The sequence below is a fragment of the Saccopteryx bilineata genome, chromosome 2, assembly GCF_036850765.1.
Source record: "Saccopteryx bilineata isolate mSacBil1 chromosome 2, mSacBil1_pri_phased_curated, whole genome shotgun sequence".
Lineage (NCBI taxonomy): Eukaryota > Metazoa > Chordata > Mammalia > Chiroptera > Emballonuridae > Saccopteryx > Saccopteryx bilineata.
In genome coordinates, this window is record NC_089491.1 from 85299936 (window position 1) to 85324353 (window position 24418).

The following is a 24418-nucleotide window of genomic DNA, read 5'->3' on the forward strand; positions in this document are numbered from 1 at the left end:
ACCTACTTATATATACAGTAATGAAAATACAATGATCCTATCTGTGCGGACACTAAATACTCCATAGAAAATTTTCACCGTGATGCCATGTGTAAATATCTTAAATGGGTCTCACAGGTCTCACCATGAATCTTTGCAGAACAAAGCAGATGATGTGTTCACAAACAAATGAAATTAATCTGACCAGAATTCACCCCTATAGTTATTATAAAGTAGGTCTCCACTTAAAAAGGATAAATGCAAAATATAAGGGAGGTTTAATCTAATTTCCCTATCAATCATTTTTCTTGAGGTTATCACATGATAAAGTAAGTACACTTTACAGTTTCAGATGGAAGTTTTTTTTTCCAAAAAGTTCACATCACATAAAGTCTTGTCTGTGCCTTTGAATGAAATATTCTTTTATGAGTTAATACCTTTCTTCTTTCTCTGCCTGATAAATCTTATTTTGTAAAACCCTATGACCTCTGAAAGCATTGCTGGGGCCTCTTGACAGCCAGTGACACATCCATTTCCACTGCACTCTTCACTCACCATTCATCCAAATGATGGTCATACAAGTAAGTGCCATCTCCCCTACTGCATAATGACATCAAGTACCAGACTATATCCTGTCATATTTTAGCACTGCTCCAACATTTAGCAAAGCTGCCTGGTACATACTAGACTCTTAAAATGATTGATGAAGTATTTAATTACTCACAGATATTCCGTATCCCAAATGGTATAATCACGACTGTATAGACTTAAAAAACAAACAAACAAAAACAATTTGTGGGCCCTGGCCAGTTGGCTCAGTGGTAGAGCGTCAGCCTGGTATGTGGATCTCCCAGGTTCGATTCCTGGTCAGGCCACGTAGGAAAAGCACCGATTTGCTTCTTCATCTCTCCCCCTCCCTTTCTCTCTCTCTCTCTTCCCCTTCTGCAGTCATGGCTCAACTGGATCAAGTTGGCCCCCAGGTGCTGAGGATGGCTCCATGGCCTCCACCTCAGGAGCTAGGAAGAGTATGACAACTGAGCAACACCCCAGATGGGCAGAGCACTGCCCCCTAGTGGGCTTGCCAGGTGGATCACCTTGGGGAACATGGGGGAGTCTGCCTCTGCCTCTCCTATACTGAATAAAAACAACAAACAAACAAACAATTTGCGGGCCCTGACCAGTTTGCTCAACGGTAGAGCATTGGCCCAGTGTACACAAGTCTTGGGTTCAATATCTAGTCAGGAAAGACACAGGAAGTGACCATCTTCTTCTCTTTCCTTTATACTCTGTTCTCTCTCTCTCCTCCACTCACAGCCAGTGGCTCAATTGGTTCGAGCATCAGCCCTGAGCACAGCTCAGCTGATTGGAGCATCAGCCCCAGACGCAGGTTGCTGGGTGGATCTCGGTCAGGGCACACGAAGAAGTCTCACAACCTCCCCTCCTCTCACTTAAAAAAAAAATGTTTGTAGTTACACATTTTTTAACATTTGCCCTTGGTGGTGGGGGAGGAAAAAAGCACATGTATAATGGACATTAATAACTTTTAAAGCACATGACCTTCCCTATAAACTTAAGAGACTAAATCGTTGGTTTTATTATGGTTCCCTATAATGTAACAAGGCCCTACTGAGATGGGACTCTTGAAGAGGATAATCAGTTTTACTAAATCTTAATTGTACTTTAAAATATTATTCAAACTTGCAAAGAAAAATTTCTCACAATCTTTCTATTTAATTTTTTGCAATCGAGACAGACAGAGAAAGTGAGTAACAAGAAGGAGAAGCAGTTAGGGACAGACAGGAAGAGAGAGAGATGAGAAGCATCAATTCTTTGTTGTAGCACCTTAGTTGTTAACTGACTGCTTTCTCATATGTGCCTTGACCAGGGGTCTACAGCAGAGCAAGTGACCCCTTTCTCAAGCCAGTAACCTTGGGCTTCAAGTCAGCAACCCTGTGCTCAAGCCAGTGAGCTCAGGGTTTGAACCTGGGTCCTCTGCATCCCAGGCCAACGCTCTATTCACTGCGCCACCACCTGGTCAAGCACTAGCTTTCCCTTTTAAACATAGGATATTTTATTTCTATAATCCCCCTTTGAACATCTGCGATAAGTGTAAAACAGTCAGTACCCCATGCTTATACAGGCATACCTCGTGCTTTATTGTGCTTCACAGGTGTTGGGGTTTTTTTACAAATTGAAGACAGGACCCTCCATTAGCGAAAAGATTACTACCCATGTTTTTGTGGCAGTCTGGAAAGAAACCAACAGTATCTCTGAGGTATGCCTGCATTTCAAGTAACCCACAAACACAGCCATGATTTAGTGTCCGACCTGTTAGGTATCCAGTGTTACGTACATGTGTATGTGTACACATACACAAGCACAAACAATTTAGGAAATAAGCTCACTTTCTTTCAAAGGTAGCCTGTCTTTGGTACAAACTACCTAGCATTAAAAAGGCCAGGGGGAATAGTAATGGGAAATATTTGGGATTATATGGCATGTCTCATCTTTTAAAAAGGCCTAGATGAGAATTTGTGTGAGATCTATGACAAAGAGAAAAAGGATAATAATATTATAAGCTGTCCCTAGAAACCAAATAAAGTTTTACCTATGCATATTTTGTGGACCTGACATAAGTTATAAAATTATGAAAAATTTATTCAGTAGATAAATTAGAAGGAATAACCTCTGAAATATTACTAAATGTTTTATAACTTCAAACCTGCCATGGTATTTTTTCTCCACATGATTAGGCATTAGAGAATAATCACAGGGAAAGCTTTTTTAAATGAACTGATTTGCAGGACTAATAGTCTCATTCAAAGACAATCCCTCATTCTACAAATATCTATTAGACACCTGAGCTATTCCCCCAAACAGCTTTCACAAAAAGTAATTACTGTATTCCTAAAGACTTCTGTATGACAGCTGTAAAAATTTTACAAAAAAGAGGGCTTTTAAGGAAAACACCAACCACCTTAACTGGACACAATGAAGACACTGTATCATTCATTCATTGCCAGTCATAGAACTCCTTCAGAAATTTAAAGAGGAGCAGTAAGGAGGGGATGACCATCTTTACCTTTGTTGCAAAACGAAATAAATGCTCATCTACTTTAGAATCCAGTGCTGCGGTATTTAATTACACTGTGGGGAGCACCAAATGGTCTGGCACCATGCCCTTTCCCTGGGTCTTGCTGACTGAGAGCATCAATAACATTCACAGGCTGTAATTAAACCACCAAATAGTATCCCCTTTGCCACTAGTAGATCCATGGTCTTTACTACTCAGGGAACAAGGTACAAAGGGGAGAGGGGTGTTGTTAGCCACACCTTCACAGTTCATTCGACTTGGCATGCCAGAGCAGTTTGCAGACAATGCATATTGCACAATTCCTCCACGACTCTGGTTAATAATGAAAAAGAACTAAAGAAAATCCAGCAAGTTGGTGACAATTACTTATTAACCCATTTTTGCAAATCTAAGCAGAGCAGACATTCTAAGCCATTTGGCAATCCTATACATGGCTTTCAGATAACTTTGGGACAAAATTCAGTTTATAGGTCAAAAGGTTTATAAATGAAAACAGAATACAGTAATTGTTTTTCCTTACATATTTTTAACATGTTCTGTAAGGGGTGTTCTTATCATAGAAAGCAAATTCCTATTTATTCAGACTCTGACTAGAAAGTTCAAATATCCAGATACTGGGGAAGGCTGGAGGAGGAGTACAGTTAGGAGCCTACAAATGTGTTGAATTTTAATTGCACTGAAAAGCATCTCTCATAATCTAAGGATTCACAATCATCTTAGACCATATAACTCAACTCCCCATCTCTAGAAAACATATTCATTTTAAATAAATGGGCCCCAGGAGAACTATACTGCAAATTCCCCATTCTCAGGATCAAATATTAAATGATGTTTATGTACGTGTAATGTTAAAAGTATTTAATCACATTCTGATGCTCTGAAAATTAGCAAATCCGTGTGTGTGAGAGTCACAGAGAGAATGAATGTATTTTAAAGTAAATCTAGTATTATGTTTATTAAAAGTACATCTGCCATAAACGTTCCAGATAGTGTATTATCGAACTCAGGAACAAAAATCTTATTTATAGATTTGTTTTGAAACAAGAACCATAGACCTATTCAAGTGCAAATTACTGAGGTCCACTAAAGAATGGTTCTCAGGTTAGACCATCACCTGTTAAGAATCACCTGTAGGGGCCATTGAACTAATATTTCCTTGGCCTCAGTCTGCAGATAATCAGATACAGTAATTCTCGATTGGGGTCCAGAAACCTGAATTTTATCAACCACACTACTCCCAGTGATTCTGATCAACATTCAGATGTTTGGTAATTCCTTAAGTAGAGGGTTTTAAAATAAATAATCCTCAAATTCTGCAGTGAGAGCTCATAAAATTACAGATGTCAAGCTCTTCTCATCACCCACCAATGTTGATTTCCTGATTTCTGAATGATTAAGACAATTTCCCAGGTATCCTGAAAGTAAATAAAGTATGTGAATATAAATCATGAACAAATACAAAAATGTAAAATTGAAACAAAGCCTATAAAATCAATCCAAAGATATTTCCAAAAATCAGATTGGTTGAGTGTGGCTTGGCTACCTTAGAGAGCCCATCAGCTGGCCAGTCTCTGCATAGGCTGCTATGCTGGACGGATTCTACGAGGTCAGAGCTTTCTAGGCATAGGAACAGGGTCACTTCGGTAAATCAAGCAGGAATAGTGGAATTTCTAAAGAGTCATATAACAAAACTGTGGAAATTAAAGCTTTTTGTGAACTGTCCATTTCCAGGACCAGGCAAGTGCTCTGCTTTTCTGTGCCCTTCCTACTGTTCAACTGATGGTCAAGCCTCATTAGCAACCCCGGAACCTATGCAGGAAGAATTAAACTTCTCACTCCTATGGGAGTAGGTAACCTTATAGTAATGATCACAAAACAGGTCGTATTAGCATGATTTATTGATCTTTTCCAAAGTCCACTTCTCTGTAACACCAGGTGACTACTGTTAAAATATTCAACAAAAATAAACCAAAGAACTTAAATAGTGTGACTACTTTCTTCAGAGTAAAAGCAGTTTTTTAATTCCTCTCCAACTAGATTTCTAAAAATACAACTTAATATAGAAAAGGGAGATTGAAAAACCACTGACTACTCTTGATCTCTCTCTCTCTCTCTCTCTCTCTCTCTGAAAGTAACAGGTCAGTAACAACTTATTTCCTACCTCCACATGCCAAGCAAAACATTTCAAAGTAACTGTGTAGCCTGGTACCATCTCCACTTGTTTTATAAATGAGAAAACTAGAAGAGAACAAAAGGAGAGCACAAAGCCAGGACTTGTGGTTCCAAGTCCTGACGCAGTCTATTCAAAGGAGCTCTTCACAGAGGGTGGGGAGGGCTGCGGTGGAGTGGGGAAGGGCTGGCAGACCACCACCAGATTTCCTGTATTGTTTTCAAAATCTGTAGAACACCCTTTCACTTGCCTATAAATAGTATGTCAAGAAACTTCTCAAAGTAACAACTCCACAAGTACGCTGCAGTACTTCCAGCCGAGAACTGATGCTCAAGGCGATGATGGGAAAATCTGGCAGAGGTAGGACTAAGAAAATGGACCGCACGTGCTTTTCTAAAGAGTCCACACAAATTTAGAGGCAAATACAATTTGCTGTATTTTTTTTTAAAAAACTTGCATTTATGATTCATAAGAACCTACCAGAAAAAAACATCCTCAAAGAATGGGTAGTCTCCTAGAAAATAGATATTCATAAAGTTACTATAGTAACCCTTTTAACTAATTACCATTAAAATACTTAAATCAATGTTAATCCACCAATCTGCCTGATAGGACCTCTAGATACTGTTCTCCTCTCAGACTGGTGGTCTGGCTGTGCGACGTGCTCAGCCTGGAAGACAGCCCTGTTTCCCGCCACAGGCATAGCTCCACACCACCCGCGCACCTAACAGAGACCTGATTTGGAAAGTATCAGGACACAGAGTGCCTCAAAGTCAGGCTACCAAGAGACCATCCAGTTTGTTTATAGGGCTACCTAAAACACGGTTCTAAACAAAACACTTGAATACCAATAATGTGAGATGGAAACTAAAATCAATAAAAGTGGCAGGCATCAGCTATCGCTGTGTGTCTGGTCCCAGTAGTAACTACTGTCAGCTACAGCATGTTTTGAACAATTCGCTTAACCTGAGCTTCATTTAATTGATAAAAGGGAATATTTACCTACCTACAAGGAATAATTGTTCTCGAGCCCAGACAAGGATAAAAAGCCTATGGAAACACTACAAAAAGCAGATACAGCAAGGAATTAAGGGACTCTTCTTTAGAAGTCAGCACACCTATCTTAACCTCTCAAGCTGGCTTGGTAGAAGCCACCATACTGACCTACTCCTGAGTCATAAATGAAAGACAATAAGCCCTATTCTACCGTTAAAGTGCAGAAGGAAAACCAAGCAGACAAGTGTTAAAAGTGCCTTGCAGAAACAGGCAAGAAAGATGGAGGTATGCTTGGGTAATAAAACGATCTAGAATCTCCCTGGGGGGCGGGAGGAGATGTGTTCAGTCAACAGCTGAGGCTCTCCCATCACCACCCTCCATGGCCCCAGACAGGGATGGGCAGGAAACAAACTAGGTCACTGCCAGCAAGAAGCCTCCTTCTCAACCTTCCCTCTGTGCAGACTCAGCCTCTACGGGCAATGGCTACAGAAAGCCATACAGAGAATGCCTAGTCACTGCCCTCTGGGAACTTTCAAATGTCTAATTCCCACTTCGGTGGGAGCTTACAAGGAGCAGAAGTAACACAACAGGACTGATGTCAAAACAACCAAGTTCTGGACCTGTAAGGCCACTCACTCACACTTTCTAGATCACCCTAGATAAGTAACAACCTCTGAGGTCTTTTGTGTTTAAAAAAATAAAAATAAAATCAAAGCTGGTAATAATGGAGCAATCTACAGAACACATAATTGGCATTAACAAATACCACATTACTCAAAAAACATGTTATTCCTCATTTCAAATAAGGACTGTGTGAACTGGACTCAAAATAGGTAAGAATTTTATTTTAAAAAGTTTCTGACAATCAGCTGTAGAAATATACTGCTAAGTTGGCACATGGCTCCAGAGAGCTCCATACCATTGGTTAAAAATGAAGTTAAAAAACACAGTCTGTATTTTTAAAAAGGCAAAGAAATTGCTTATTCAAAGTTTCCAGTTCTGCCTCCACTCCTGATACGTACTTTTTTTTTTTTTTTTTTTTTTTTCATTTTTCTGAAGCTGGAAACAGGGAGAGACAGTCAGACAGACTCCCGCATGCGCCGGACTGGGATCCACCCGGCACGCCCACCAGGGGCGACGCTCTGCCCACCAGGGGGCGATGCTCTGCCCATCCTGGGCGTCGCCATGTTGCGACCAGAGCCACTCTAGCGCCTGAGGCAGAGGCCACAGAGCCATCCCCAGCGCCCGGGCCATCTCTGCTCCAATGGAGCCTTGGCTGCGGGAGGGGAAGAGAGAGACAGAGAGGAAAGCGCGGCGGAGGGGTGGAGAAGCAAATGGGCGCTTCTCCTGTGTGCCCTGGCCGGGAATCGAACCCGGGTCCTCCGCACGCTAGGCCGATGCTCTACCGCTGAGCCAACCGGCCAGGGCCTGATACGTACTTTTAATACTCTTGTTCCTCCATTAAAGAGCTCTGACCACCTAAATAATAATTTTGGCTAACATCTCAAAAGCTGTCAGTTACTTTGATACCTATCTTTCAGACTATTACTTCCAAAATTTCCAAATCTGGTCAAGGTAAAAAAAAAAAAAGTCAAGTAATGGCCTATATGCAAGTTTTGAAATAAGGGGTACTTTACAGAAGATGCTTTATAAATGTGTGAAGCCTACACTTCTTCAACAAGTATCTACACTTTACAGCTTCACATAACAACATAAACTGTGTAAGCCAAAGGAGCACTGAGGTGGTCTGAGGGCCTCCGAGAGATGGGGAGCTCCACTACAAAGCAGACCTTCTCCTCCCAGTAAATACTCAAGTCTACTCTGGTCACTGCTCTGCTCTGAGCTCAGCGGTGGTTCTCTCCCACCTACAGTGCAAAACCATGCCTCCTTGGCATTGCATTCCTACCTTTTATGATCCCTAACTGCTCTCAGGCTCACTGCCCCATTACTCCCCCATACTTGTTCTCTGCTCTAGCTAATTCTATGTGGTTTCCTTACCATCTGCTTTCAAACTTCCCTACAAAAGCACAGACTCGCAGCATCACCACTTCTATAAAACCCCTATGTCGAACACCTCAGAATGGTGCTGCAGATATTTTGGCAGAGCATCTACCAGGTGGCAAGCTCGGAGCTGGCTTCACTGCATCCCATTTCCATGCCCTTTCCTCTCAACAGTGGGGATCCAATTTATGCAGCATCTACAGACTAGTTACCGAAGGTTAGAATTCAATTTTATAAAAGAACAACTTATAATGATAAATAAACACCAACCCCATCCCCATGATCCTGTACCAAAAGGAAGGCTGAGCTAGAAAAGGGTTTCCCAGCACACGTTTTACTGTGATGGCTCAGGTTCAACTGTGGTAGAAGGAAGCAGCTACAATGTATGACTTCAGGACAGGGTACTGCATTTCAACCCTAAGTTATTCTATATGACAAGCAAGAGTTCATTAAAAATAGTTACACCTTTTCTTAATATGCCATTTGGTAGACCATGAAAGCTTTTTTTAAAAAGAGGGAAGAACTATTATTCCATGATACATAAATTCATTTATAGATATAAATGTTAACTTAAAAGACCAAGATCTTGTCTAAGATCACAGACCCAGTTAAATCGCATTAGCACTGTCAGGTAGGGTAAGATTTTAGAAGTGTACTTCCATATTCCTCCTCTACTAAAGATAAAGTCTATGTTAAACAGAAAAAAAGTCTGCGAACATGACATTTACTAATTAAGGGTAGGTTAATTATGAAAAGGTACACCTTTAACAAAAAATATTAAAAAGCAATATAGTCACTTACAATAAAGGTTTATTGGCTTCAGTTAATTGCTCACTAATAAACTGAACACTTTAAGAAACAGAAATTACTATTTTTAATTAATATTCCAAGTTTCTTATAACAGAATTTCTCCTATGTGCACTGGTTAATAACATTCTATGATTTTCAGGTGTGCAAGACTATATACTGTGTCATCTGCGTACTGTATGGCATGCTCACCACCTGAACTTTAGTCTCCATCTGTTAACCACATGTTTGACCCTCTTTACCCATCCTGCCCTCCCACCATCCTCTTCCCCCTCTGGTAACCACCACTGTGTTGTCTGCATCTATGAGTTTGTTTCTGTTCATTGTATTAGTTTCTTACTTCTTGTTCTATTATTACATATACGAGTAAAATCATGTGGTTTTGTCCTTTCCTGTCTGACTTATTTCACTTAGCATAATAACTCTCAAGAGTATCATTTAATTTTTAAGCAAAAGTAAAATTTAGCCTTGTCTATGTCTGAATGATTAAAAATAGATATATTTAATTAAAACAAAACTTAGGTCCTTTTTCTATGCTGGAAGCACTTTCAAGACAGAATTTTTTGTAGGGATGTGGAGAGTAGGGAAGAGATAGATTCCTAGAAGTAGTACCTATCAATGATAATGAAAAGTTGTATTCCTTGAGATAATATCTCCTACTTTTCAGATAAAGTAAGCCCACTTTCAGGAATAATTAAGCTTTCTAGGCCGGTTGTAGAAGGAGGAGAATTCGGGAGCAACACATCACAATCAAGGCGTCCACATTTCACTGTGTGGGTGATAATTACATCTTCACAGTACTTGATGGAGGAAAAAATCTCTATAAAATATTTTTGGAAATGAATGATTTTATTCTCCTAATCATGAATTTAAGTCTGATACAATTAACCTAGGCAAAAGATCAAAAGTGTTGGCTTTAAACCATACTTAGATTTTATCATACTTAACATGCTCTACAACCAAAATGAGTAGAGAAGTAACATGAAGACTGAACACAGTAGTCACAACCACGGGTACCCAAAATAAAGCATTCCTACAGGGGATAAGAGAGCACTGATAAGGACCCTCACCCCTCATCCTACCCCAGCATGCAATTTTTGACTCTGTCATGAGATCCCCCCACCCTCACCGCCAGATGTCTGAATTGTTCATGTACTACCCTTTTCACTACCCTCCCTAATATCAGAAGTTAAAAACATTATATTTACATTTCAGTTACCATCTCTATATTAGGGACAACATACGAGCAGGCTTTGCCTGTCCACGCAGTACAGAGGTCATGTGATGTCACCAGCAAAGTAAGCTGCTGGGACACTGTCCTAACCAGAGAAAAAAGTGATCTTTGGAGAAGAAAAATAACCATCTTGAGATTTTAACTTACGGATGTTCCTACTTAAAATAAATACCTTTCTAAATTAGGTGAACATATTAAGTTGTTCTAATTTTTAAGCTGTACTTTAAAAAAATATGAAGACTACATGAACGATTTTTTACTCTGAATGCTAAATTATCATTCAGCATGCTCAAGAGAACACATGGTTAACATTCCAGTTCAAAGAATTATCCACGAGGATTACAGAGGTAAAGGGTCAAGACAGAACTGAACTACATATTCAAAAATATTGAGTATTTAGACAATCAACCTATTTTTAAAAAGGGTACATTTGGGTAGTTCCTAAGTGCTAGGTCTTAGCCTTGCTGTTCCTCAGTACCTGGGAAGCATTTTTGTCTAATTCCTGTGTCTCACCTCTGCACACTGATCTAACAGGTCTGAAGTGTGTCCCAGAACCTATATTACTAACTTACTCTCCTTGTGATACTGATGCAGCCAAGTCTGGATGTGCCTGAACAACTTTGTTTCACCCAATGCAGAAATACTGACTACTTGTCATTTAATGCAAGATGCACCTGCACAAAATCCTACTGGGCTAATATTATTAGGAAGTCCCAAGAGAAAATGATAAACCACCTCTCACAGAACTTGATTCACTATTTCAGTATTCCAATACCTAGGGAATTTTACCAAATAAATACTAAATGCTAAGTGGCTTGGAAAATAACAGAAACCTGAACTCAAGAAGTACATGAACACTTGCATACCTATATATAGCGTATGTGTCGATTAAGCTACTGCAGCTTTCTACAGGAACACACAGTGTCACAGGGTTTTGGTTTAGACAGAAGAAGACACAGACATGAGTCACAGCTCTAACCTTAACTGCCAGATCTCAGTTCAACTATAGAACATGACCGATCTCAACTTTTTCACTAGGGACAGAGCATAATGCTTAAGTATACATGGTGTTTTCGATCCCAAAACCTTTGCGGTTTCTCATGGGTAGAGAACATATTTAAAGAAAAGGGAACCCGCCTGACCAGGTGGTGGAGCAGAGGCTAGAGCATTGCACTGGGACACAGAGGACCCAGGTTCGAAATCCTGAGGTCGCCAGCTTGAGCACAGGCTTATCCAGCTTGAGCGCAGGCTCACCAGCTTGAACGAGGTGTTGGTGGCTTAAGCGTGGAATCATAGACATGACCCCATGGTCACTGACTGAAGCCCAAAGGTTGCTAGTTTGAAGCCCAAGGTCACTGGCTTGAAGCCCAAGGTTGCTGACTTGAGCCCAAGGTCACTAGCTTGAGCAAGGGGTTACTCACTCTGCTATAGCCCCTGTGTCAAGGCACATATAAGAAAGCAATCAATGAACAACTAAGGAGCCGCAACGAAGAACTGATTCTTCTCATCTCTCTCCCTCACTGTCCGTCTATCTCTATCTGTCGCTCTCTCTGACTCGGTCTCCGTTAAAAAGGGAGGAGGAGGGCCTGACCTGTGGTGGCGCAGTGGATAAAGCGTTGACCTGGAAATGCTGAAGTTGCCAGTTCGAAACCCTGGGCTTGCCTGGTCAAAGCACATATGGGAGTTGATGCTTCCTGCTCCTCCCCCCTTCTCTCTCTCTGTCTCTCTCTCCTCTCTCTCTCTCTCTCTCCTTTCTAAAATGAATAAATTAAAAATAAAATAAAATTAAAAAGGAGGAGGAGGAACCCAACCCAAGCTGAAACAACCTAGCAAGGCAACAAGTGAAGAAAGACTTCAGATGGGCTATAAAACATGGGATGGCCACTATTAAACTAAAATGAGTCAGAAAAGGAATACCAGAAAGTGGGAGCTAGTAAGTACAATGTGCATAGACCAGGAACAAGAGCAGCTTGCAAGGAAAGAGCCAGTCTGATTACCATGGAGAACAGTAATAACAATGGGACACTCCAAAGTTAAGCCAAATGATACGGTAAAACAGTAGGGAAATATGAGAGAATTCTGAGTGAAAAGTAAAACCAGGAAAGTGGTGTTTTTGTAAGATTATCCTGACACCTTCCTCCAGGGTGGACTGAAAGAAGGGGGGGGGGAGTGAAGAAGTAATTTATAGGGGCCTAAATGCAGCTTCCAAGAGGTACTTTGCATACTAGAAAAGAACTGGCTCAAGATGCTGGATAAGAACACAAAATATATCTAACTGGAAAAAAAATACACAGAAAGAACAAACAGACAAAAATAATGGTACTATGTAGTTTTGGAAAATGGTCTGCTTCGCTTCTCAGAGAAATCTGGGCCAAACTGAGGGTACCAGCTGTTATCTGATATTTTTGAAGGGACCAACTGGGGGTGGGGAGAGAAGTGAGCCTCCTGCTTACCCACTACCCCACCTCCATTTCAGAAAATCAGAGGAGAAGTAGCAGATGTCACAGTGTAAAAGCCACAAGGCATTACTGTCCTTTATTCCATGTATTCTGCACAAGCAGCTGGGCCCTGAGAGAAGGCCGGCAATGGACAGTGAGGAAGCAGCTGTCAGTAAATGGTCTTCTTATGGGTGACAGAAACTTATTCTATGGGGACCTGTTTCCCCCGAATTTCTGCTTTCTTGTGGACATGAATGCAAAAGAACTGACTCACTAAAATTAAAAAAAGTTGGTTATTTCTGGAACAGAGAAAAGGGTATATCCTGAAATGAGCCATCCCAACCATCTATTCTAATATCTTCTTAACCACAACTCAGAACCTCAAAATTTTATAAATTAGCAGCAATCCTGGAAATCAAATTAAGTTGAGAGACCCGCAAACATGTGCAATAAAATAGAGAACACACAAAACAATCCGAAGGTAACCAGATATTGAATGTCTTTTCTTTTTACTAAGAGCACTTGATTAGTAATTATTAGTACTATTAAAAGGTTAATCTCTGTGACACAACCAAAAAGTATACAGAGAAGTATAAACAATAAGAAAAAGCAGTCCAGATTGGAAAACCTACATTAAAGCAAACTTAAGTCTTTGTGAGCATAGGCTGTATTGGAAATCTTATTTTCCCCCCACAAATTTTGATAACATAGGAACCAATTCATTTCCTGACTCAAGGGTGAAATTATTCACACATGTGACATTTTCTTGATCAAAAAACATGTAGAATTCTTGAACATCTTACATCCAAGTATATTTGGAAGGCCACCACTTGTACTTTCCTTTAAGATTACTCAGAGCTGGGAGCTATTTCTCCTATGAGCCAACAGTAGAAAGAATGTCAAAACTACCCAGGGCTAACAAATTACCTTAATGATAATTCTAAGAAAAGCAACTTTTAAGCACAAAAATGACACTCCATCTCCAGATGCCTGACCAAGTGAGCAGAGATTTTCTAAACAAGTTTCTAAGCAAGATGAATGCCACAGTCAGCCTTGACTAACTTCCCCTCACCATTTCAGACTATAATCTGAGAAGACTTCTTAAATCAAGGGAGGAAAACAGGTTCCAACTTGAGTCAATTGATTGAAGTTGTCTAGAACACTATTTTGAAAAATATTTGGTACCCATATCTAAACTCGGTGAGAAAGACTGCCGTGATTGATTGGCAATGTCTGTACTGGGCAGGGGAGGGAAAATTTATGGCACAGATAACTAAGGGTTTGCCAGAGGAACATCCTTTTTTTCCAAAGGAAAATAAAATCTATACTGCAAATTGCATTCACTTTTTATCCAGAGAGAATCTATATAACTCTAAAAATTCAAAAAAGGAAAATATCCACACAATTATTTACAACTTGTCTTGAAAAAAAAAAATGTAATAGAAAAAACCCCACCAGGCCCTGGCCGGTTGTCTCGGTGGTAGAGCGTCGGCCTGGCGTGCAGGGGACCCAGGTTCGATTCCCGGCCAGTGCACACAGGAGAAGCGCCCATTTGCTTCTCCACCCCCGCCTCCTCCTTCCTCTCTGTCTCTCTCTTCCCCTCCCTCAGCCGAGACTCCACTGGAGCAAAGATGGCCCGGGCGCTGGGTATGGCTCCTTGGCCTCTGCCCCAGGCGCTAGAGTGGCTCTGGTCGCAGCAGAGCGACGCCCCAGAGGGGCAGAGCATCACCCCCTGGTGGGCGTGCCAGGTGGATCCCAGTCGGGCGCATGCAGGTGTCTGTCTCTCCCCGTTTCCAGCTTCAGAAAAATACAAAAAAAAAGAAAAAAAGAAAAAAAAAAGAAAAAACCCCACCTGTGTGGCATATAAGCTCTTCTAGTAGGTCCCTTCAAAGTAAGCTGAATCTGTTAGACCACAGTCAAATGCGAGTGCAAGGACCATAGCCAGCCTGCCACCTCTATTTTATGACCCATGAACTAACAAAGGTTTTTATATTTTTAAATAATTGGGGTAAAATAAAGACAACTTTGTGGCACACAAACATTACATGAAATTCAAGTGCTGGTGTCCATAAACCAAGTTTTATAGGATCAAAGCCACATGTATCAGTTCCTGTGGTGGTTATGGCTGCTTTTAAGCTACAAGAGCAGAGGTGAGTAGCTGTGACAGACACTGTGTGGCCCATAAAAGTCAACGTATTTACTACCTGGCCCTTTAAGAACAAGTGTGCCAATTCTTATACTGAAAGAACTGGCCTAAGGTTTCCTCAAGTTACATGGCAGGTCATTTGCTATAAAGGAAGATTTAATTCAGTAGGCTTCATAAAGTACTTATCTAAAAAAAGTTGCTGCTGTCCCTTTGCTGATACAGAAGTGATTACACAAAGGACTCCTAAAGTTTCCCCATTCATGCAACAAAACAAAAAAATTCCACTAAGCCCAGCGAAGTATTTAGGTGGGCACAAAGTGAATACAGGAAAGAACTAGAAGTAGACCTTGATTTTCTAAAATCTGTTCTTCATGTAGACAAAAATAAACAAACATACTTTTATTGTTTTGGTTTGAAGTCTCAATCCATTCAGGGTGTTGATAGCTTTCTCTGCATCCTTGGGGTCAATGTAGTTCACAAAGCCGTATCCCAAGCTCTGCCCTAATGAAAAGGAAGGGGAAAAGGCATGCATTAATTCTACACGGCTGATGAGATCTAATTTCATTTTGGCATATGGTCTTGCCATTAACACCAGCATCAACAGTAAAAAGAAGTCCATATTATGTATGTATGTAATCTTTTTCCTCTACTGTTTACTACATTTGCAAATTTAAACACCAGTGAAAACTCAGGAAGCTGAGCCATTTAAAAAAACACACATCCGCAGAGAGTTCCAGCACTGGGCACTGCCTGAGCCAGTGTGCCCGTCAGCACGACAGCACTCAGCCTCAGAGCCCGTGGGTGCACGACTCCCCGAGCTGCTGCGTGAGCTCTGTGGACATGACTTTTTTAGCTTCAGTTTCCTCACCCATAAAATGGGGAGGCAGTAAGCATCACCAAGAACCTATCAGTGTTCTGGGCACTGCACCAACAGATTTACAGCCTTTACCAAGTACAATTATTTCAGAGTGAAGAATCGTGTGTGTGCATGTGTTAGTGTGTGTGTGTATTGTTTTTCTGTGTGTATATATACTACGCATAAAGAAATTTATTTTAGAGGAAAGTTTTAAACAAACTGAATCTAATTTTCTAAAAGGGGTTTGATGACCTAGACGAGAAACACAGGGAAATGTGAACACAAAGGTGTACACTAACGATGCCCAAGTCCATTGAGAATACGTGGACAGGGAAATTAAAAAAGAGCATAGACAAAAATAATGTAACAGGACATTTTTATTTTTAGAATAAGAATTGATTCAATATAAGTCTTTTGATGTTGCTTTTCTCTGTCATATGAGCCCTGTCACCCCCTGGTTCAATGATGTCCCAGCTCTTAAAAAACAGGAAATCACAAGGGGTTGGAATCAACAAAATGCACACATAAGTAAAGCCAACCCTAAAAGTCTCCATTTTTCAACTATGGGAAAGTTTCTCCGTTTGAAAAGGTGAGAAACAGTATAGAGTAGGAGACAAAAACGGACCTAAATAAGCCAGGCAGAGAAAGAAAAATATCATATATGACCTCACTCATTTGAGGAATCCAAGAAACAATGTGAACTGAGGAATGGAATTAAACCTGAAGGGAAGGGGAAGGCGCTGTTAGGAGGGGGGTAGGGGAGATGTTGAAGGGAATACAGGGGAGGGGGGTGCTTTGGGGGAGACATTAGAATCTATGAAAATGCAATAAATAAATTAATTAAAAAAATAAGGTTTACTCTAAAGTCAAACCAAACTCAGTGAAGGGTTTCCTGGAAGATTCCCAGTAAAGGTCCAAAGGCTTTTAATTAAATAGCTCCTTTGTATCAATTTCATAACAAAATAAGGGATATTTTTCCTTTAAGGGGTAACTTAGATCCAATTGGTTATGAATACAGGTATTTAGAATAGCCACTCTGGTTACCCTAATGTGGTTCTCCTTGCAACTATACCAAAAAGACAGACAGGGAGAGAAGGAAGGAAAGGGAGAGGAGGAGGAGGGAAAGGGGGTAGAGGAGGAGGGAAAGAGGGGAGAGGAGGAGGGAAAGGGGGAGGAGGAGGAGGGAAAGGGGGAGGAGGAGGAGGGAAAGGGGGGAGAGGAGGAGGGAAAGGGGGAGGAGGAGGAGGGAAAGGGGGGAGAGGAGGAGGGAAAGGGGGGAGAGGAGGAGGGAAAGGGGGGAGAGGAGGAGGGAAAGGGGGGAGAGGAGGAGGGAAAGGGGGAGGAGGAGGAGGAGGGAAAGGGGAGAAGAAGAGGGAGAGTGAGAGGGTAAATATAGTACCTAACATTTATGAAAACTTGTGATTGTATTTTGGAGATCACTTTCATTATTTGGGATAATTATTGCCAACTCATGACCTCTTACCAAACTATACTTTTTGTTTTTTTCTTAAAGGGGGTGGAGAAGAGCTAAAATTAACTCAATTCATTATTTTTTCTCACACTAATCAGAGAGATTTTGCATTCAGCTTTGCACTAACCCGACAGACATTTATCACATACCTATTGCATGCATAGTGAGGCCCTTCTTATGAAATGCGTCTCGGTTCTATTGTTCCTGAGCAGGATTCAAACTGGCTGAACATAAAATAACTGCTCAATGAATCAGTTTATGATGAAAAGAATATGGGCTTTGGAGAAAGACACAGGGGAGTTCCAATGCTGGCTGTGCTATCTACCAGCTGTGTGACTCTGAAGAAACTACTTAACCTGAGTCATAGCTTCCTTATTTCTAAAATGAGAAGAACAATCTCTATACAATGAGGTTGCTGCAACAGCAATGAAGCCATTTGCTATGGATGGAAGTACATCATTCTGGTCAAAAGATAAAGTGAGGAAGAATTACGTTATTTCTACTACATGTTAAGGAGTTGAAATGCATTCATCATTTAAAATTAAATCAGGAAGATGTTACAAATACAATAGGGAAAGGAAAAAGGCAAGGCAAACACTGAGTATTTTTTGTCTCACTGTTATTCTATGACAAAATATATCAAATTATCAACTGTAGCAGAATTAAGAAGTCCATTTCTCTTATCTTCTGACACATCCTCACACCTGCATTTCAGCAGTGTCTAATCACACAAAGCTTTCTCAACCTTGGTTGTACAATAAAATAATCTACAAAGCTGTAAAAAAAACCGATGCCTCAGACCCAGTCCCAGAGATATTTTTATTGGTCTACTACAAAGCAAAGCAATGGGTACTAGGTTTTTTAAATCGTGGTGACTCTAAAATGCAGCCAAAGTTGAGAATCATAGCTAACAGTGAGAGAGAATCCAGGGCTACAAAGTGAGCCTTCCGGGAGCCCTGAGAAGGCCAAGTGCCGCTGGTCTGGGCATGTGAACTGACTCTGCGGGGAACAGTGTCTTTTACAAATACATTTTAAAGATATAAGTGGCTATCTTTCTTCTGAAATCATCAAGTTATCCACCACTTCAGAGAAACAGTGTATTGGCCAGTTGACATCACTCTTGAGCACAGCAGTGCTGGCTGGAGGTAGGTCACTGGGGAAGGTGGAAAGTCTGTGCCATCAGTCCCTGCTTCGCTGTCTCCCATGCTGGCCTCTGAGCTCTTACTCCCAGGACTCTGTGGGCACTCAAAAGCTTGCTAAAGGAATAAATGAGAGGCATAATGGTGTTGTGTATTTAACCGAAAGTATTAAAACCATCACCATCAGATGGCCCATCCATTTAATGGATCTTTGACCTGACCCACTCAGGCAATTATGGCTAGCTATAATGACGATGAGTCAGCCAAATCTCTCTATTAGCCTAAGCAAAATAATATGAAAGGGTATATCTGCTGCTAAAAGGCTGCATTCCTAAATACATTCTCACAGGCACATTAAAATGTTGGCACTGGAACACACAGGCGTTTGGAACCTCAAAGACTTTCATTTTAAAGTGAGTGGAGTCAGCAAATATTTACTGGGTGCTTTAAATAAATAAAAATATTACAGATGAGAAGATAGGTAAGATTCTCCCCATCCTCACCTTTCAGCTGTATAATGTTTTAGCTATTTAAATTTAGCCTCATATTAATCATGTGAGATACTCATATTCTTCTCCTGCAAGATAGAAATGATATCTGAAGGTAGGCAAGGTCAAATCAGCTTCTTAAAACTAAAAAAGCAGGTAGGAAGTAGTGGTCAGGATTTGAATACACGACTCTCAAATGCTACATGTTCTTCTCCACTGAATTCAAACTAGTTTATATCTGAATCCAGAACATCTTCAATACGCCTGAAGTAAAATGCCAAGCATTTTCTAACAGGGTTCTAACATAAAAAATTTTTAAAAAGTGTTGAGTCAGTTTCAAATTCCTTTATTTCTCATGCAAAAATTGGTTTCACTATATACAAATTTCTATGCAGTTATTAATTCCTATAACAAAGTAAACTGCATCTTATATAGTGCCTATTTCAGGTTATTATAAGTGAGTTTATTTTTAAAAATAAAACTGTGTCAAGTCAGACATCAGTAAAAAAATATGTAGCCTGGGTCTACTTTTTCCTACTCTTATATTCATCAGTAACAGTCATAAAACCTCAAGGGAAGACTTGGAAAAAAACCTTGTTTATCCATATCATCTAAATCAACTTTTCAAATCATCCTGAATTTAGAATGTGCATATTGACAATCCCCAAACCAAGAATCACTTCTTCAAAAAATTTATAAAGCTCTACACTTAAAATCCAAATATAACCATTATGAAAATCAACATGATTAGAAGAAAATTCTGAACAAAATGACAAAGCTAAATCTCTCACAAAAAAGAACCTTCAAGATGAATAAATCTTGTCTTCAGCAATCAAAAAAATGCCTTCTGGTTAACTGAACATCAGGAATAAGGACAGCACTACTTGTTCCACAAACTACTGGTAGTCAAAGGCGGGAATTTTCAAACCATTAATCCAAGCCTTGGTCCTCCATGGCAGGAATTCCTAACTGCACTACGGAGCCAGCTCTGTGAACAGCCACACAGCCTGAGTCCTTCAGGCAGGTACGGAGAGCCCCAGGTTGATGCTGCACTTCAGCACAGGTATTGTGTATACCGTGTGCGTGCATGCCTTTTGTTTCGCATCCTCTTTTTTAATCTAACACATTTGTCACAGAAAAGGATCCATTCTTCCCTAGAGACACAAAAATCACTTATAAACTGCTCTTGGCAGAAAGGAAACAGTTACAAACAGGCTGCTTGGAACGACGGTCAAGTGATCGAAAGCACAGAGCTGAGACACTCCACAGGCCTCTGCATGGGACCGAGGCCCACTAAGAGAGCCACAAGGGGGTCAGAGCAGGAAGGAAAAACCGGGAGAGTCTGGGCAGCGACCAAGTGCTCGTAGCAAACACAGTAAACTCCAATTTATCCCAAACTGTGCATAATTCAAACCAGCAGCACTCCCCTGCGACCCACATTGCTTCTAATAGCACACTTTAATTAAAATTTTAATTGCATATTTTAATTAAAAATACACAATCTTCTGGACCCATTTAATTCAAAGGTCACTTTATTTAGTCTTTTCTATTTGAAATTACTAGTGTACAGAGTATCAAATTGTCCCTTCAGGTGTCAAGGTAAAGGAAACAGACCACCATAATTCTTGATTCTAAACCTGGCACATTAATTTAATTTTATCCAACCAATATTTAGTTGAAACCTTCTCAACACAGAATTGTAGAAAATAAATTCTGTATGGAAAAAAAAGTCATACGACATATTTCTCATCAATATTTAGCATTAATTTGTTCAACAAGTATAGAAACTCTACTTTTTTGGTAGTCCCTGAGGATACAGCAAAAAGACAAACTCCCCTTTATAAAACTTAAATGCTGATAGAAGGGACAAAACTGTACAGTACATTAGAAGAAAATAAGAGCTAAGGAGGAAAAAGAGATATGAGAGAGTGTTTGTGTGTATGTGGGAGGTGTTCAGGGTTGCAGTTGAAATATAGTGGTCAGAATGGGCCTCATCTAGAAAGTAACAGTTGACCCAAGACTTGAAAGAAATAGCTCCTAGTCTATTACGGAAGCTGTGCAAGTAGAGTTATTTCGATGCAAGGTCTCCCATACAGGTATCACCTCCTGCCAAGTCTACCGACTAAATCTGCCCCTCTCTCTTTCCCCTCCCTTCTGCTCTAGCACAGGTCCTCATGTGCTGTTCTGACTTGAATTATCCTATCCCATCACTTCTTCCCTAGACGCCTGTTAACTCCAAACCCAATCATCCTCAATTATAAGTGTCTGGTGATATTCCTAAAAGACAAATCTGACTGTGCTCTGGTTTTCAGGGTCATTATCACCTTCTCGTGTCTGTCCACTCCTCCTACACATATACCCTAAAAGGCACGTTTGGTTTGCCTGTGCTTGGAACATACATCTCTCCAATGTCTCTTCTAGTCCTTCCACAACCCTTAGCTTACACCTTTATCTCAGTAGTACATATATGGGTATTGAGTCACTGCGGATGCCTCACTTTTAGACTGCTGAGCAAGGGCAAGCTGAGCATAGCCACGACGTAGAAGACCTTACCACAGATAATTAACTAGACGTTCATTGAATGAATGAACAAGCAAGCTAATGAACAATGAACAAATGAAGAAAGTCATCTGCCTTTCAAAAGGAGCTTATGGTTTAGAAGAGAGATGCCCTTATACACATGTGCCCTGTGTCGCTATTGTACCAGATGGATTACAGAACAAAGGAAGACAAGATGCTCAAATGTTATAGTATTCTGTTTTATAAAGGAGTGAAGTGAGATACATTTTTTCAATAGTCCCTGTAAAATTTTTTCATATGAAAATTTTCTACAAATACCACTTAAATGAAATCCCAATTTAAAAAAAAAAGTCATCTAGAGTAATTTGATAGATTTACATAAATCTGTTTCACAAATTTGTAAGTATGAATTATGGGATGTCAGCATATAATTTTGTTGAAAGTGCTTTCTCACTAATATAATTAAGTCTGCTGAGACTATTCAAGTACAAGTCAAATAAAATGCAGAGCGAATTCTATAAAATCCTGGTAGTTGAATCAACATTAAAAGGTGACTATGTGATTGATGTGTATCTATTATTTCATTTAGAGTAGCAGTAATGTTTTATGGAATTAAAAAAAGGACAAAAGCAGCATGACTCTTTTTAAAATTCCACAGTTTAGCAGGAATAGGTCACTATAGTCCTCTCTGACAAGCAAGAATCTGTGTACTCTACGCCCTAACAATGTAACATTTAGCAAACTGAAAACACTCACTGTCTCTAAACACAGCCCCTATTTAAAATTGCATCCCTTAACAAGAAGTAAATAAATAAATTGATTTAGAAAAGCAGGTTTTCACTCCAAGAGGGGGGAAAATATTTGTTTTTAATAACAGACCTACCCCTATCCCTCATTTTAATACCCTTCCTTCCTCTTCCCCCAAACACACAACAAAGCTGCAAATGTGTTGGGTTTTTTCATATGGACTTTCTGTTCTTGGGCACTCCTTACATGTGTCTGTTCAGACAGGCTGTGCACTGCAACTTTGGCACCAAAGCAAAGTGTACCAGACTTTTTACAAAGGAGCTTTTTTAGTATCTTTTATCTGATATGTAACAAAACTAAGTGGGTGCTCATATTAGGGGAAAAGTTTGAGAGAATCTCAGAACACAGCAATGCAATCTTCTATAGTCACGTTTCTCTCCAAATTTTAATTCCCGACTTAGCCTGGGTGTCCTCAGATGCAGCACGCCAGATGCAGCAGGTCCTTCCATTTAAACATTCAACTAACAGGTCAAATTAAACAGGTCCTTCTAGCCGCCCTCTAATGAGTGAGATCAAATTATGAGGTAGAAGGCTGGTGAGATCCTATTACTACAGAAAAAGCTGGCCTCCCTTAAAGCTTGGATCATTTTTACCAGCTTCCCACAGGACATTACCAGGGATTATCACAAGGATGGAGAATTCAACCTGGACACTCACAGACTACAGAAAACAGATGGCTCACTTGAAGACTCATCTTCCACCCAAATGCTAATAAAGCCAGCCCAAGGCTAAAATACCCCAATATTTTAAAGTGGTTTTCAGGACTTCACAGATTCACTCATATATAATATATAAGAGTTTAAATTGTAACTTGTCTGCTGAACTCAAAGTTGGAAATAGTGATCATTTGGTAAATATTACCTAAGCAGCCTCATTCTTAAGTGAATATAACCTCAGCACCAGGATATTTTCAAGTTAATTTTAATGGGCCATAACTATCCTCAGATTATGTAACTGGCAGAGGTCTATTTTCCTATAGTTCCAGTCCCAGTAATTATGGATCTGCTGGCAATGCAGCGTGACCTTACTTAAATTGGCAAAACTGGGTTCTTAATACATCACAATTTCAGACAACATTAAGAACTCCCACACAATTCGGTCTTAGGCTACCAAGACCAGCAACAGCATATTAAATCCTCTAAATTCTCCAGTACTTTGCTAGAGAAAAAAAGACAATCACCTACAAAGGAGCCCCCATAAGGATGACTTCTGACTTCTCAACAGAAACACTTGAGGCCAGAAGGGAATGGCAAGAAATATTCAAAGTAATGCAGAACAAGAACCTACAACCAAGACTACTTTATCCAGCAAGGCTATCATTTAAAATTGAAGGAGAAATAAAAAGCTTTACAGACAAAAAAAAACTAAAGGATTTCACTACAACCAAACCAAGGCTGCAAGAAATGCTAAGGGACCTGTTGTAAACAGATCAAAGGAAAAAAAAGAATATAGCAAAAGAGAAAAACAGTTTTAAAGAAAAAAAATGGCAATAAACAATTACATATCAGTAATAACCTTAAATGTTAATGGATTAAATGATCCGATCAAGAGACATAGGGTAGCTGCGTGGATAAGAAAACAGGACCCATACATATGCTGTCTACAAGAGACACACCTTAAATCAAAAGATGCACACAGACTGAAGATAAAAGGATGGAAAAAAATATTTCATGCAAATGGAAATGAAAAAAAAGCTGGGGTAGCAATACTTATATCAGACAAAATGGACTTTAGAACAAAGACCATAGTTAGAGATAAAGAAGGTCACTACATAATGATAAAGGGAGCAATACAAAAGGAAGATATAACCATTATAAATATCTACGCACCTAATATAGGAGCACCTAAATATATAAAGCAGACTTTGATAGACTTAAAGGGCGAGATCAACAGCAATACTATAATAGTAGGAGATTTCAATACTCCATTAACATCATTAGATAGGTCCTCAAGAAAGAAAATTAACAAAAGAAACAGCAGACTTAAAGGACATATTAGATGAACTCGATTTAATAGGTATCTTCAGAACCTTTCACCCTAAAAGAGCAGAATATACATTCTTTTCAAGCGCTCATGGGACATTCTCTAGAATAGACCGCATGTTAGGGCACAAAAGCGGGCTCAACAAATTTAAGAAGATTGAAATCATATCGAACACTTTCTCTGATCACAATGGCATTAAACTAGAAATCAACCACAATAGAAAAATTGAAAAACATTCAAACACTTGGAAACTAAATAGCACGTTATTAAACAATGAATGGGTTAACAT

The 24418-nt window shown here is 39.9% G+C and overlaps 1 protein-coding gene across 10 annotated transcripts in view; it reads right to left on the reverse strand.

Annotated features, from left to right (window-relative positions):
* The window catches only part of ELAVL2 (ELAV like RNA binding protein 2), a 165727-nt gene that overhangs the window by 24987 nt on the left and 116322 nt on the right, over nt 1-24418 (reverse strand). For all 10 annotated transcript variants that reach the window (XM_066257359.1, XM_066257366.1, XM_066257365.1 and 7 more), the window contains one exon: nt 15263-15366. In XM_066257359.1, the coding sequence (XP_066113456.1) occupies nt 15263-15366 (104 nt within the window). The remainder of the gene's footprint in view (nt 1-15262; nt 15367-24418) is intronic.